Genomic DNA, 15258 nt, shown 5'->3' with positions numbered 1-15258 from the left:
TTTATATGCACTTTGTTTATATACATTAAAAAGTTATACTTTAAATGCAAATGTTTAACAGCATTCTTTTTCATAACAAACCAATGCATTATTAAATACATTGTAGTTAAGGTAGAGTATGATTTCATTTAATAATTTAATTAGAATTATTTTAACACCAATCATAGTCAAAACTATCGCAAACTGTTTGACTTGAAAAAATACAAAACATAATTTTTTTTAAAGAGCTGTTTGGGAGCCAAAAGAGCCGGAATTCCCGTCACTTGTTTATCTGGGGTTACAATAAGTTTATTTCCTCATCACGTCATCTGGAGCAGCAGAAAAACACATTGCTCAAGACAGAAAACTCCACATATCTCCAAAGACAAGAAGATCACAGACGTCTCTCGCTGTACGATGGAAGTTATAGAAGTTGAGGAATTCTTGCGGAACCCTCCGCCCGGTTTCACGGTAGAAGCTGGCTACCGATTCGTGAAAAGCGATCCTGAAAACTGCTGCGTGTTCATCGATGACTTCGAGTTATCCAGAGGAGGAAAAGTAGTCTTCCAGCACTCGCAGGGAAAGTAAGGAATATGTTCATTTAAAAAGTTTGATACATTAGTCAGCCTTGAAAATAGAATTAATTCAGCATCAACTTCTTAATTAACTAGCAATCGAAAATGTATTTTCTTTCAGGAAAATCACAGTGCGCAATTTGGGAGATTACACTCGCTTCAGGAAGAGCCTAACCTCAAAAAAGATATATATACTGGTGTCTGCATGTGAAAGTAAACCTTCATCGACAGATGGGAAAGCTCCCAAAAACATAAAAGGTAAAACTTTTCGCTGTTCTATCTATAATGGACCTGCTGCAGCAGACAAGGCGTGTTCTGCACTGTAGTCCATGGTTTCCCTAAATGACTTTTCATAACGTTACTCTTTACTGCATCAAATAGCAGATTTCATATGTACAGGAGTAAATGTTAGCCTGATACAGTATGTATGTATTGGTGGATATCAGCAGCACATCATTCTTAACCATGCAGTGAAACAGCATGTTATTTATGTATTTTTAACCTGGGCTGGCCCTTCCATATGGAGGTTATAATGAATCACTCCCTGCTTCCCAAATTGTACCTTATTCCCTATATAGTACACTACTGTTGGCCAGGGCTTTGGTCAATATATTGCACTATATAGGGAATATGGTGCTATTTGGGATGTAACTGTGGTTTTTGACCGGTTGCAGGCGGTGCAGAGTGACCTTTAAGTATGACTCACAGCTTAACTACAGAGACTCATGGCTTATTACTAACTAACACAGTGGCCTTCACAGGACTGACTGACTCTTTCTGACGCTCTCTCTCTCTCTCTGACTCTCTCTCTCCTTTTCTCCCTCCCTCCCCAGTGCTCCAGCAGTATGTGGTGTCCATTGATGGCCGTAACCCTCTGATCAAGTGGGAGATTGAGAGAGGCCTGGACAGGACTATCTCCTCTGTGGCTGGGGAGAGCTACAGGGTCAACGTGAGTTTGTCATTTTTCTGTTAGAAAGATAACATTTAATAAGAGTGATTCTTAGAAAACAAGCTTATTTTCTTTACGCAGCCACCTCTCAAAAAAACTACATTTTTCCCTCTGCTTTTTTGTTTTCAGATTGACCTGTGTGATGCATTGCGTGGCTGGGCAGGGGAGAGTTTCTGTCTCCTAGGCAACAGAGAGAAGGTCACGCCCGTGTGGAAGGATACCTGCTTCACCCTGAAATATTACTCTGATGCCCTCTTCGACTTCCCACACTGGCTCGGCTTCAGCAAACGCCATTTTAAGGTCAAATACAGTGATTGAATAAGGCCTATTTATTTATTAATGTATCTGGAACTTTCCTCTTAGCTTATTGATGTATATTCTCTACTGCGGACAGTTTACTGCTGAATAGTCTGTGTTTCTCTGAATCTTACTTGTGGCCATCAAAGGGTGGGTCACTATAATATCCCTGTCCTCCTGAAGTGTGAACTCATTCACTACTTCCCACAAATCTAAAAGCATTGAAATATGGTGGAGATTCCCACCAGCCCGTTGCTCCGCCAAATTTCTTACACCAGTAATTTCCTTTCAAATCAGTGAAGGAAAGGGAATAGATCCACTCTGGGAGGAAGGAGATGATTGGGTCATTGCTAGGGTGCCCACTATGAGAGGAAGGAGATGATTGGGCCATAGCTAGGGTGTCCACTCTGTGAGGAAGGAGATGATTGGGTCATTGCTAGGGTGCCCACTATGAGAGGAAGGAGATGATTGGGCAATTGCTAGGGTGCCCACTTGAGAGGAAGGAGATGATTGGGCCATCGCTATGGTGTCCACTATGAGAGGAAGGAGATGATTGGGCCATTGCTAGGGTGCCCACTTGAGAGGAAGGAGATGATTGGGCCATTGCTAGGGTGCCCACTATGAGAGGAAGGAGATGATTGGGTCATTGCTAGGGTGTCCACTCTGTGAGGAAGGAGATGATTGGGTCATTGCTAGGGTGCCCACTATGAGAGGAAGGAAACCAACACGTTTATTTACTTTGTGATTTCTTCCCTGTAGATCTCCAACCATGGAAGATGAGACCTTAGCAAGAATCAATAATAACTATTTGATGGGCAAGAAGACTGGACATAGGCCAAAGATGATCTATTATATTGACAAGGTAGCCGAGTGACCGCTCTAACAATGGAAATGCATGTCCTCAATGCTTGAAGGCAAGTGAAGTCAGGTGGGACCATACTAGCCAATGAGAGGGCAGATATGCGTGTGAACAACAGGCACAACCAAGTCATATTTCGCAAAGCTGCCGGAATGCCACCTGCATCCACTTATATCAGTACATTTGAAACAGTCTAAAAATTACAAAACTTCTATTCAAATCAAGTTAGCCTATGTAATTCAACACTCTCTCATAGACCTCCATACAAAAAAGGTCATATCTCACACGGACATATTATGGAGTAAATCCTCTCTTCGCCTCTTCCAAGGCCCATATTTCAGTGGACAGCGACACCTGTCAGTTGAAGTGAGAAGCTGGGATACCTGCTACCTGCTATGCAGGATTCCACCACTTGGAGGAGCTGTTTATCAGTAGACTGGATCATCTCGTTGAGTGTAGGACATGGATGGTCAGTTCAATGCTGCTGCTTTGGTTTGAGAATTTAACCCTCTGCTACACTGTTATGTTAATGGGAAGATGGAGTAAGCCAGTCGGCACGAAACTATTGAAAGAATAGCTCAAAAGACTTTACAATAAGTTGTTTTATCATGTTCATATATACAGTGCCTTCAGAAAGTATTCACTCCCCTTGACTTTTTCTACATTTTGTTGTGTTACAGCTTGAATTTACAATGAATTAAATTGAGTTTTAGTTTTTGTTACTGACCTACACACAATACCCCATAATGACAAAGTGGAATGATGTTTTTAGTTCAATTTTAATAAAAAATGAGTCTTAAGTATTCAACCTCTTATGACAAGCCTAACTAAGTTCAGAAGTATACAAGTCACATAATACGTTTACATGGACTCACTCTGTGAGCAATAATAGTGTTTAACATGATTTTTGAATGACTACCTCATCTCTGTACCCTACACATACAATTATCTGTAAGGTCCCTCAAACAGATTCAACCACAAAGACCAGGGAGGTTTTCCAATGCCTCGCAAAGAAGGGCACCGATTGGCGGCTGGTGGTACCATAATTGGGAGGACGGACTCTTAGTAATGGCTGGAACGGAATTTATGGAATGGTATTGAACACATCAAACACATGGTTTTCATGTGTTTGATACCATTCCAACCATTATTATGAGCCGTCCTCCCCTCAGCAGCCTCCTGTGGTAGATGCGTAAAAATAAAAGCAGACATTGAATATTCCCTTTGAGCATGGTGACGTTATTAATTACACTTTGGATGGTGTGTCAATACACCTAGTCACCACAAAGATACAGGCGTCCTTCCTAATTCAGTTGCCCGAGCGGAAGGAAACCGCTCAGGAATGGTGACTTTAAAACAGTTAGAGATGAATGGTTGTGATGGGAGAACTGAGGATGGATTAACAACATTGTAGTTACTCTACAATACTAACCTAATTGACAGAGTGAAAATAAGGAAGCCTTTACAGAATAAAAATATTCCAAAACATGCATCCTGTTTACAAAAAGGCACTAATAGTAATACTGCAAAATATGTGGCAAAGCAATTCATGTTTTGTCCTGAATACAACGTGTTATGTTTTGGGCAAATCCAATGCAACATAGTACAGAGTACCACTCCATATTTTCAAGCATAGTGGTGGCTGCATCATGTTATAGGTATGCTTGTAATCGTTATGGAATTGGGAGTTTTTCAGGATAAAAAAGAAATGGCATGGAGCTAAGCACAGGCAAAATCCTAGAGGAAAACCTGGTTCAGTCTGCTTTCCACAAGACAGATTAATTCAGCTTTCAGCAGGACAACCTTAAACACAAGGTCAAATCTACACTGGAGTTGCTTACCAAGAAGACAATGAATGTTCCTGGGTGGCCGAGTTACAGTTTTGACTTACATCTGCTTGAAAATCTATGGCAAGACCTGAAAATGTCTGTCTAGCAATGACAAACAACCATTTTTTGTTCAAGCTTGTAGAATTTTGAAAAGAATATTGGGCAAATGTTGCACAATCCAGGTGTAGAAAGCGCTTAGAGGCTTACCCAGAAAGACTCACAGTTGTAATCCCTGCCAAAGGTGCTTCTACAAAGTCTTGACTCGGGAGTATTTCTGTATTTAATTTTCAATAAATTTGCAAACATTTGTAAAAACAGGTTTTCACTTCATCATTATGGGGTATTGTGTGTAGAAGGGTGAGAGGAGAAAAAAAATCTAATCCATTTTGAATTTAGGCTGTAACACAAAATGTGGAATAAGTTGAGAGGTATGAATACTTTCTGAAGGCTATGTACGTTGTTAGAAAACATTGTAAAAGTGTGTATGGCGACATGACTTCTAGAACATGGCGAAATGACTTCTAGAACATGGCGACATGACTTCTAGAACATGGCGACATGACTTCTAGAACATGGCGACATGACTTCTAGAACATGGTGACATGACTTCTAGAACATGGCGACATGACTTCTAGAACATGGCGACATGACTTCTAGAACATGGCGACATGACTTCTAGAACATGGCGACATGACTTCTAGAACATGGCGACATGACTTCTAGAACATGGCGACATGACTTCTAGAACATGGCGACATGACTTCTAGAACATGGCGACATGACTTCTAGAACATGGCGACATGACTTCTAGAACATGGCGACATGACTTCTAGAACATGCGACATGACTTCTAGAACATGCGACATGACTTCTAGAACATGCGACATGATTTCTAGAACATGGCGACATGACTTCTAGAACATGGCGACATGACTTCTAGAACATGGCGACATGATTTCTAGAACATTTGAATGTAGATGTTTAGATGTTGTATGCTCTTTAGATGAAGGGTCATCTTGGACTGACTTTAGAAAAACTGTTCACATGTCATTTAGATGGATTACTGTGGCTGCTGTGGCATATCAACATATTTTATAAATTTTCAATGGAATTCAATACTATGTAGCTTTTGTGTTTTTATTTCCCATACTCAAATAAAAAATAAAAAAATTTAAGAAAATAAAACATGAAATGATTGTGCACAGAAGCGGATAATTGCACCACATTGAATCACTCATCACATCACCACACTTGCTACCCTTGCACTGTGCAAATACACACATGCACACACAGACACAAAACATAGACTTTATAGTCACTTTCCGTAATACCTCAACACAGACACAAAACATAGACTTTATAGTCACTGTCGTAGTTCAGGGAATGAGGAGTAGAGCGGAGGCTGCGTTGGTGATCATTTCCATGGTGTCTTTATAGTCGCTGCCGAAGTAACGCACCAGCAGGTAGTTGAAGATACCCACAATGCACATCAGGATGAGGAAGGCCAGGACGCGTTTCCCAAACAGGTACCCTGGAGTGCTGTCAGACAGAAACACAGTTGATTAGTCACACACACACACATACAAAACAGCAGTCAATCAGTTACAAATACATACTTTACACACACACACACTCTCACCTTTGAGATGTCTGACCCATGTACCCGACAAAGTACTTCTGCCTGGCCACCAGGTAGATGATCCCTGCGAAGGCAGCAGGAGCTGAACACACCAAGATCACAGACGGTGTTAGCTAGATGAAAAGAGAGACTGGGGAATGTTACGTGACGTACAGTATCTGTGTGATGATTTACCTTGGTTGAGGCACAGCCCAGCACACCACATCACTGCTAGGAAGGTTGGGTAGGAATCCATACAGTTACGACTGTGGAGACAGACAAGAGAAACACATGATGAAAACCCCAGTTAGGCCTAGATTCAATCAGATCAAGGGTTAACCGGCGCTAGAAGACACACGCATAACAGATGTTTTGGCGATGTCGGAGGTGTCACTACAGTCCCTGGTTCAAATCCAGGTTGTATCACATCCGGCCATGGTTGGGAGTACCATAGGGCGGCGCACAATTGGCCGAACGTTGACTGGGTTTGGTCGGGGTAGGCCGTCATTGTAAATAAGAATTTGTTCTTAACTGAGTTGCCTAGTTAAATAAAGGTTCAATAAAACATAATCCACACCTGCCCCACTCGTGTTAGAAGTTCAGAGTGAGAAAGTGTAGGCTGTACAGAAATAATTACGCTCCAACTGAAAAATCATTCAATTAAATAATGATTTCTAGCATCTTAATGGAGGTGTAGATTACAGTTCACGAAGCTGCATGTGATTTATGTTAATGTGACTCAGCATAGCCAATGACCGCTTTAGGTATAATTTACATTTTAGTCCTTTAGCAGAGGCTCTTATCCTGAGCAACTTACAGTAGTGAGTGCATACATTTTCCTTACTGGTCCCCTGTGAGAATCGAACCCACATCCCTGGCGTTGCAAGAACCACACTCTACCCAACTGAGTCACACACGGGAGCCTCTTGTGGCTTCGACAGCTCTAACGAAGTTCCACCGCTATGTGGATGTTGGCTAATGCCGATCTGATTGAAATAGAGCCCTTAGGCTTAGACAGTTTGATGCTGAAATTACAGTGAATACAAACACACACTGAGACTCGACTCGTATGAAGTGTTAGGGTTCTAATTCAATCCATACCTGCGGAAACTCAGCATTACAGAGTGATTGACATGGCAATATTCTCGCTTTAGCGGAGACTGCGTTCATGGTAAAAGCTGCATATGTCGGCTCAATCGGACATGGCTATTGAAGTTCTATAGCGGAATCTGTAACGCTTCAGAATGAATAGAGCCCTGAGTCAAGAGAGCTATTGCAAATATTATGTGCTCAGTAAAAGACTCTGTAGTAACAATGATGAAACGGGTTGACAACATCCTCAGCCCTGCTCTCTCACTAGGAAGGAGGAGTGGAGGGAGGGAGGGAGGGGTGTTGCAATAAAAACACTGCCTCTTCCTGAAAATACAAAAATATAGTTCCTGTGTGACAGCGCAGCCACACAGCAACTTCCTGAACTTTGGTTTTTCTTGCAAAATGTTTTACTGTGTGTGTGTGTGTGTGTGTGTTTCTTCACACGTGATGTCAACCTAACCACCTTAACTTAGTCCTCTCTACAGAGAAGTTGTATTAGTCATATGTACGGGATATGCATGATAGACATCGTCCAATGAAATGCTTACAGGCAGGTTCTTTCTGGACAATGCAATAAAGTGAGGAGCAGAGAAAGGATGTGGGTCCACTGCTTCCTTTTTTAATACAGGAAGTACATCAGCGCAACAATGATGGCCTCCAATGAAACAACAGTCCTGCTCCTCTGTTCCTTCATGTGTCTTTATCTACGTTATTCCTTTTTTTTTTTACCAGAATATTTGAAGGAAAGGAGACAAGGAGAGGAAGCCACTTCATACTATTGAGGTGCACCCTGTGGGCCGATTTCCTGGTCTGAGATTAAGCCAAGTCCTGGAATACAAAACACTTACAATTGGGCTGTTTCCATTGAGTATGCTTTTTAGTCCAGGACTAGGTTTAACATCTGTACAGGAAACCATTAGAGTCTAACCTCCCCTACAGCCCCAGGGCAGATCCACACAGTAAGCAGAGTCTAACCTCCACCTACAGCCCCAGGGCAGATCCACACAGTAAGCAGAGTCTAACCTCCACCTACAGCCCCAGGGCAGATCCACACAGTAAGCAGAGTCTAACTTCCACCTACAGCCCCAGGGCAGATCCACACAGTAAGCAGAGTCTAACCTCCACCTACAGCCCCAGGGCAGATCCGCACAGTAAGCAGAGACTAACCTCCACCTACAGCCCCAGGGCAGATCCACACAGCAGAGTCTAACCTCCACCTACAGCCCCAGGGCAGATCCACACAGTAAGCAGAGACTAACCTCCACCTACAGCCCCAGGGCAGATCCACACAGCAGAGTCTAACCTCCCCTACAGCCCCAGGGCAGATCCACACAGCAGAGTCTAACCTCCACCTACAGCCCCAGGGCAGATCCACACAGCAGAGTCTAACCTCCCCTACAGCCCCAGGGCAGATCCACACAGTAAGCAGAGTCTAACCTCCCCTACAGCCCCAGGGCAGATCCACACAGTAAGCAGAGTCTAACTTCCACCTACAGCCCCAGGGCAGATCCACACAGTAAGCAGAGTCTAACCTCCCCTACAGCCCCAGAGCAGATCCACACAGTAAGCAGAGTCTAACCTCCACCTACAGCCCCAGGGCAGATCCACACAGCAGAGTCTAACTTCCACCTACATCCCCAGGGCAGATCCACACAGTAAGCAGAGACTAACCTCTACCTACAGCCCCAGGGCAGATCCACACAGTAAGCAGAGTCTAACCTCTACCTACAGCCCCAGGGCAGATCCACACAGTAAGCAGAGTCTACAACCTATTCCCTATATATTACACTACTGTATGGGCCCTGGTCAACTGTTACACACTATAAATAGAAAATAGGGTGCTATAACCTGGTCTGGTTGGAGTTTGAGGAAACTCCATGTGATGGTTTGTAATGTTAGGAGAGATGGAAATCACATGTAAAAGGTGACCAGATGGAAGAGAGAGGAGACGTGCGATATGCAAAACTCTTCTACCACAGGCAACACAACCTATGTGTAAAGAAACACACACAGTCTTGTGTGGGTTACAGCATGGCTATTATTAGGTTATGGCTTGATACACTGGGATAGTAGCATTTATGGAAATGCGATAAGCAGTAAAGAACAGGGTAAATGATACATAGTTAAAATGGTACATCCTTGTTTGGGTTATGGGCTTAGTTTATATTCTGAATACACAGCGAAATAATATAATTGTACATTGTGTGTGTGTGTGTATTTTTTTTAAATGGTTTTATTTCACCTTTATTTAACCAGGTAGGCCAGTTGAGAACAAGTTCTCATTTACAACTGCGACCTGGCCAAGATAAAGCAAAGCAGTGCGACAAAAACAACAACACAGAGTTACACATAAACAAACGTTCAGTCAATAACATAAAAGAAAAGAAAAATCGAAAAATCTATGTACAGTGTGTGCAAATGTAGAAGAATAGGGAGGTAGACAGACAATAAATAGGCCCTAGAGGCGAAAATAATTACAATTTAGAATTAATACAGAAGTGATAGATATGCAGATGATGATGTGCAAGTAGAGATACTGGGGTGCAAAAGAGCAAGAGGATAAGTAATAATATGGGTATGAGGTAGTTGGGTGTGCTATTTACAGATTGGCTGTGCACAGGTACAGTGATCGGTAAGCTGCTCAGACAGCTGATGCTTAAAGTTAGAGAGGGAGATATAAGACTCCAGCTTCAGTGATTTTTGCAATTCGTTCCAGTCATTGGCAGCAGAGAACTGTAAGGAAAGGCGACCAAAGGGAGTGTTGGCTTTGGGGGTGACCAGTGCAATATACATGCTGGAGGCGTGCTACGGGTGGGTGTTGCTATGGTGACCAGTGAGCTGAGATAAGGCGGGGCTTTACCTAGCAAAGACTTATAGATGACCTGGAGCCAGTGGGTTTGGCGACGGATATGTAGTGAGAGCCAGCCAACGAGAGCATACAGGTCGCAGTGGTGGGTAGTATATGGGGCTTTGGTGATAAAACGGATGGCACTGTGATAGACTACATCCAGTTTGCTGAGTAGAGTGTTGGGGGCTATTTTGTAAATGACATCGCCGAAGTCAAGGATCGGTAGGATAGTCAGTTTTACCAGGGTATGTTTGGCGGCATGAGTGAACTAGGCTTTGTTGCGAAATAGGAAGCCGATTCTAGATTTAATTTTGTATTGGAGATGCTTAATGTGAGTCTGGAAGGAGAGTTTACAGTCTAACCAGACACCTAGGTATTTGTAGGTGTCCACATATTCTAGGTCAGAACCGTCCAGAGTAGTGATGCTAGTCGGGCGGGAGGGTGCGGGCAGCAATCGGTTAGTTTTGCTAGCATTTAAAAGCAGTATTTTTATTGCAGGACTAGGTTTAATATGTGTGTGTGTGTGTATGTGTGAAAGTTACTTACTTGGCGCAGGACACTCTCTCAAAAGCAGTTTTGTTGTTGTGCTCTTTACCCTCCCTCTCTACCTTTGTTGCAAAGAAAGCTGGAAATAACACGACAGATAAAACACCAACAGTTCAGAAATGTATTTCATCGTCGATCAGAGAAGTGAAGAAAAAGACTTGGCTATCAGGTGATATACAGTCATTTAAAAGTAAGGCATAGTATTCAATTCAAAGCATCAACCGAAAGGTTCAATGATAAATACATTTTACAGTATGAAAAACAAAGAACACTACACCACTACTAATATAGAGCATGGTGTTTGCAACGCCAGGGTTGTGGGTTCGATTCCCACGCGGGCCAGCACAGATTTGTAATTTTTTTTAAATTATGAAATTAAACGCATGCATTCACTACAGTAAATCGCTCTGGATAAGAGCGTCTGCTAAATGACTAAAATGTAAAAAATGTAAAAATGTAATAAACCACATAGTAAGCTACTTTACAATGTGAGTAAATCCTCCACAGGTCTCCATTTATAAAGATATTATTTATCTCAATGGGACTTCCTGGTTCAAATAAAAAAATATATTACGTTTATAGTCTCCTACATGAGATAGGGCAGGTTTCCCAAACGCAGATTAAGCCTAGTCCTGGACTAAAACATCGCCATTGAAAGTGATTTTTATACCAGGATTAGGTTTAATGTGTGTCTGGGAAAAAGACCCATAAAGTTACATTATTCTCTCGCTGACAATGACAATAAAAGTAACTTCGCCACAGTTGTCTTTTTGGCCAGGCCTCCTTTCTATACATATATTATTCATGTGAATGGGACATCCTTGTTGAAATAAAATAACAAATGTAGTCAAACGTAATTTTTGTTATAATAACAATAACCAAAATAATGTATATAAAGTGTATTAATTGTCTTACCATTCTGCAGGACGCTAATGAGAGTGACGATGACCAAGAGAAAGATGTGTTCCACCACTACGGACAACATGACTATTCAGAACGGAGGGAAAGATGGAGAGAGAACAGGCTTATTGAATATAAGGATAGAGGAGGGACAACAGTTATAACTCTCTCTGTGTCTGTCTCTCACGCACACAGTCTCTCTCTCGCTCTCTTGCACTTCCTGTTAGACTGTCCGTTTTTTCCTCTATTTGTTTTATGCAAACTATTTCTCAGACATTATTTCCTTACTGATGTGTGTATTGGCAACGGGGCTCCCTCACCTTTCCGTCATGGTTACTTCATTGTTGTTGTCATTGCGTAGTACATTCAAAACCCCATTGAGGACAAACAAAATTATAGTCCCATATGGTCTAGCGGTTAGGATTCCTGGTTTTCACCCAGGCGGCCCGGGTTCGACTCCCGGTATGGGAACGAGTATTTTTCTTACGAGTCTTCTCACCAATAAATCATTTTATAGGTGATTCAATTTACTTACATATTTTTACAATTATGTTTTTATGCTTGTATGACGTTCCAATTGGCGAGGAGTAATCTGCGTTAGTAACCATAAGATAGTCAAGAGAACTTCCAATACATCAGCCTAGCTAGTACTGACTGTTACACATGTGTCATTTATGTCAATAAATTTAACAAAACATTGATTCCTCCAACTGATAAAATACCGTCATTGATAATAATTGACATACTGTAGCTAGGTAGAACCAGAGATGGTAGAGAAAGCGAGACACAACACTCCGTAACTGTTTCGTGGCGGGGCTACTCTGGTCTACTTATTTCCCTCGCCGGGCGGAGCAGGTGCCCCAGGGCGAGATATGTCACTGGATCATTTTTTATGGTCGGGGCGGATGGGGCGAGCGGGAGGGGACAATAAGTAGACCAGAGCCAGCTATCAATTCAATTCAAGGGCTTTATTGGTATGGGAAACATACGTTAACATTGCCAAAGCAAGTGAGGTAGATAATAAACAAAAGTGAAATAAACAATACAAATTTACAGTAAACATTACACTCACAGAAGTTCCAAAAGAATAAAGACATTTCAAATGTCATATTACGTCTTTATACAGTGTTGTAACGATGTGCAAATAGGTAAAGTACAAAAGGGAAAATATATAAACATAAATATGGGTTGTATTTACAATGGGGTTTGGTTTTCACTGGTTTCCCTTTTCTTGTGGCAACAATCTTGCTGCTGTGATGGCACACTGTGGTATTTCACACAGTAGATATGGGAGTTTATCAAAATTGGGTTTAGTTTTGAATTCTTTGTGGATCTGTGTAATCTGAAGGAAATATGTCTCTAAAATGGTCATACATTTGGCAGGTTAGGAAGTGCAGCTCAGTTTCCACCTCATTTTTGTGGGCAGTGTGCACTCTTGAGAGCCAGGTCTGCCTATGGCAGCCTTTCTCAATAACAAGACTATGCTCACTAAGTCTGTACATAGTCAAAGCTTTCCTTAAGTTTGGGTCAGTTACAGTGGTCAGGTATTCTGCCACTGTGTACTCTCTGTTCAGGGCCAAATAACATTCCAGTTTGCTCTGTTTTTTTTGTAAATTCTTTTCAATGTGTCAAGTAATTATCTTTTTGTTTTCTCATGATTTGGTTGTCTAATTGTGTTGCTGTCCTGGGGCTCTGTGGGGTCTGTTTGTGTTTGTGAACAGAGCCTCAGGACCAGCTTGCTTAGGGGACTATTTTCCAGGTTCATCTCTCTGTAGGTGATGGCTTTGTTGTGGAAGTTTTGGGAATCCCTTCCTTTTAGGTGGTTGTAGAATTTAACGGCTCTTTTCTGGATTTTGATCATTAGCGGACATCGGCCTAATTCTGCTCTGCATGCATTATTTGTTGTTTTACGTTGTACACGGAGGATATTTTTGCAGAATTCTGCATGCAGAATCTCAATTTGGTGTTTATCCCATTTTGTGAATTCTTGGTTGGTATGTATATATTTTTGTGAGCTCCAGGGCAACGGTGTCTAGATGTAATTTGTATTTGTGGTCCTGGCGACTGGACATTTTTTGGAACACCATTATTTTTGTCTTACTGAGATGTACTGTCAGGGCCCAGGTCTGACAGAATCTGTGCAGAAGATCTAGGTGCTGCTGTAGGCCCTCCTTGGTTGGTAACAGAAGCACCAGATCATCAGCAAACAGTAGACATTTGACTTCAGATTGTAGTAGGGTGAGGCCGGATGCTGCAGACTATTCTAGTGCCTTCGACAATTCGTTGATAGATATATATTATATATATATATATCTATATATGTTGAAGAGGGTGGGGCTTAAGCTGAATTCCTCTTTTGCATGAGTATGCCAGATATAATGGAGGAACAGTGAGCTCACGGGGAAAAGCATGCTCACGCAAAAGAGGTAACGCCAACTTACACATACAGGAACCTTGAGAGAAAAAAAAAAGTCAGGATAAATTCTTATTCATCTACCATCTTTGGTAGAATATTGAAAAACCGAGGTTGGGTAAATGGACATGCTCTTTCAAACATTCTCCACTAGGGGGCGCTTTAGCACTATCGAAGAGCCTGCTATGGCGAAGTAAAGTATGCTATTTGTATCGTCACTACTAGTGAAATTGTATTACAAGTAAATAGGTGTTGGTGGAACTACTTACCAAACGATGTATATTCAGTACAATTTATCACCCTGTAATGAGACCACAACTACAAAGCTACATCACCACATTTTCAAATCGTTCCCTTCATTTTAGTTTAGTAAATGATGTATACTTTCCCTGCAGGTCGCTGATGATTCTCAGCCTGGGTATCACTACCTGTCTGTTGTGCCATCATGCCACAGGAGTTAGCATGATAGCACATACATATCTGGGACCAGTCTAGTTCATTCTCACAACTATCCTCAAAAACTATTTCTTCTAGATTCTAAAAATTGTCAATATGGAGCATTTTGCCTCATGATTGATTTGCTACAAGGAGTCACAGTGTTTTCCACTGCCTACACCATACACAAATAAATAAGGGGATTATTTGGGGGGGGGGTAAGACCGACAAGCGTTCTGTCCAAGAGGTACATCACGCGGACTCACGCTAACACAAAAACAATTATTAGATTCTGGCTCAGACAAGGCTTACTTATATACCCACCAAAACATGTGTATCCATGTAAATAAGATTTTATTAGAATTACATACAGTATCTGATTCAGTACAACATTTTAGAACTCTGTCACACTTTTTATTACAAAAAATACATTCAAAAGATAAGAGTTCGAACCACCCTTTAAAACACAAACATATTTTTATCCTAGACGTCAGGCTTTTTATCCTAGTTTCCAAGTAATTCAGACAAACGAAAATAAAAAAAGGCAAACAAAAACAGCATGTCATTTTCAGGAGTTTTTCCCTCCTCCACAGAGCAGGATCAAATAATTGGGTCTATTAACTTCCCAGAATACTCTGAAACAACCTCCATTTTCAATCTCCCTTAAAGCCTCAGAACCTGTAAGCACTATGTTTCCATCACAAATGGCACCCTATTACCATTAAAAAGTACATTACTTTTGACCAGATCCCTATAGACCCTAGTCAAAAGTAGGGCACTATGTAGGGAATAGGGTGCCATTTAGGACAAAGCCTCAGTGAGTATTAACATTACTCCATGTTCAACTTCAACATTCTTGGTAAACCCCAAAAAATACATGAGCGATATCCAAGTGCTTACCAGAGTTACAGGAATAGT

The 15258-nt window shown here is 41.6% G+C and overlaps 2 protein-coding genes, 1 long non-coding RNA gene and 1 other non-coding gene across 4 annotated transcripts; 2 read left to right on the top strand and 2 right to left on the bottom strand.

The window, feature by feature from the left end:
- Positions 1–262: 262 nt before the first annotated feature.
- LOC115204610 (mesenteric estrogen-dependent adipogenesis protein-like) lies at positions 263–3560 on the top strand. The gene is made up of 5 exons (XM_029770278.1): positions 263–563; positions 676–812; positions 1388–1503; positions 1633–1803; positions 2560–3560. The coding sequence occupies exons 1-5, from the start codon at positions 397–399 to the stop codon at positions 2578–2580; spliced, it is 612 nt and encodes a 203-aa protein (XP_029626138.1). The 5' UTR covers positions 263–396; the 3' UTR covers positions 2581–3560.
- A 2098-nt stretch (positions 3561–5658) lies between these two features.
- Positions 5659–11685, bottom strand: LOC115204605 (arachidonate 5-lipoxygenase-activating protein). The gene is made up of 5 exons (XM_029770274.1): positions 11508–11685; positions 10593–10671; positions 6302–6372; positions 6128–6209; positions 5659–6027 (listed from the first exon to the last, which is right to left on the bottom strand). Exons 1-5 carry the CDS (start codon positions 11575–11577, stop codon positions 5865–5867), a joined length of 465 nt encoding a protein of 154 aa, XP_029626134.1. The 5' UTR covers positions 11578–11685; the 3' UTR covers positions 5659–5864.
- On the bottom strand, positions 7915–8712 carry LOC115204606 (uncharacterized). The gene is made up of 2 exons (XR_003880405.1): positions 8180–8712; positions 7915–8131 (listed from the first exon to the last, which is right to left on the bottom strand). It is a non-coding gene; the product is annotated as an uncharacterized LOC115204606 (long non-coding RNA).
- A 206-nt stretch (positions 11686–11891) lies between the features above and the next one.
- On the top strand, positions 11892–11963 carry trnae-uuc (transfer RNA glutamic acid (anticodon UUC)). The gene has a single exon. It is a non-coding gene; the product is annotated as a tRNA-Glu (tRNA).
- The last annotated feature ends 3295 nt before the right edge of the window (positions 11964–15258 follow it).

This window comes from Salmo trutta, chromosome 12 (genome assembly GCF_901001165.1).
Source record: "Salmo trutta chromosome 12, fSalTru1.1, whole genome shotgun sequence".
Lineage (NCBI taxonomy): Eukaryota > Metazoa > Chordata > Actinopteri > Salmoniformes > Salmonidae > Salmo > Salmo trutta.
Note: the sequence above shows the minus strand (reverse complement) of the source record. Positions and strands in the feature narration are given on the sequence as shown.

What these genes read in the sequence shown, in the direction of transcription:
- LOC115204610 (XM_029770278.1), top strand. Translation starts at nt 397, where the DNA reads ATGGAAGTTATAGAAGTTGAGGAATTCTTGCGGAACCCTCCGCCCGGT. An exon ending in AGCTCCCAAAAACATAAAAG is followed by an intron (nt 813 to 1,387) that starts GTAAAACTTTTC and finishes CTCCCTCCCCAG; the next exon opens with TGCTCCAGCAGTATGTGGTG. An exon ending in TCAGCAAACGCCATTTTAAG is followed by an intron (nt 1,804 to 2,559) that starts GTCAAATACAGT and finishes TCTTCCCTGTAG; the next exon opens with ATCTCCAACCATGGAAGATG.
- LOC115204605 (XM_029770274.1), bottom strand. Translation starts at nt 11,577, where the DNA reads ATGTTGTCCGTAGTGGTGGAACACATCTTTCTCTTGGTCATCGTCACT. An exon ending in GAGAGAGTGTCCTGCGCCAA is followed by an intron (nt 6,373 to 10,592) that starts GTAAGTAACTTT and finishes CTGTCTCCACAG; the next exon opens with TCGTAACTGTATGGATTCCT. An exon ending in TGGGCTGTGCCTCAACCAAG is followed by an intron (nt 6,210 to 6,301) that starts GTAAATCATCAC and finishes TGGTGTGTTCAG; the next exon opens with CTCCTGCTGCCTTCGCAGGG.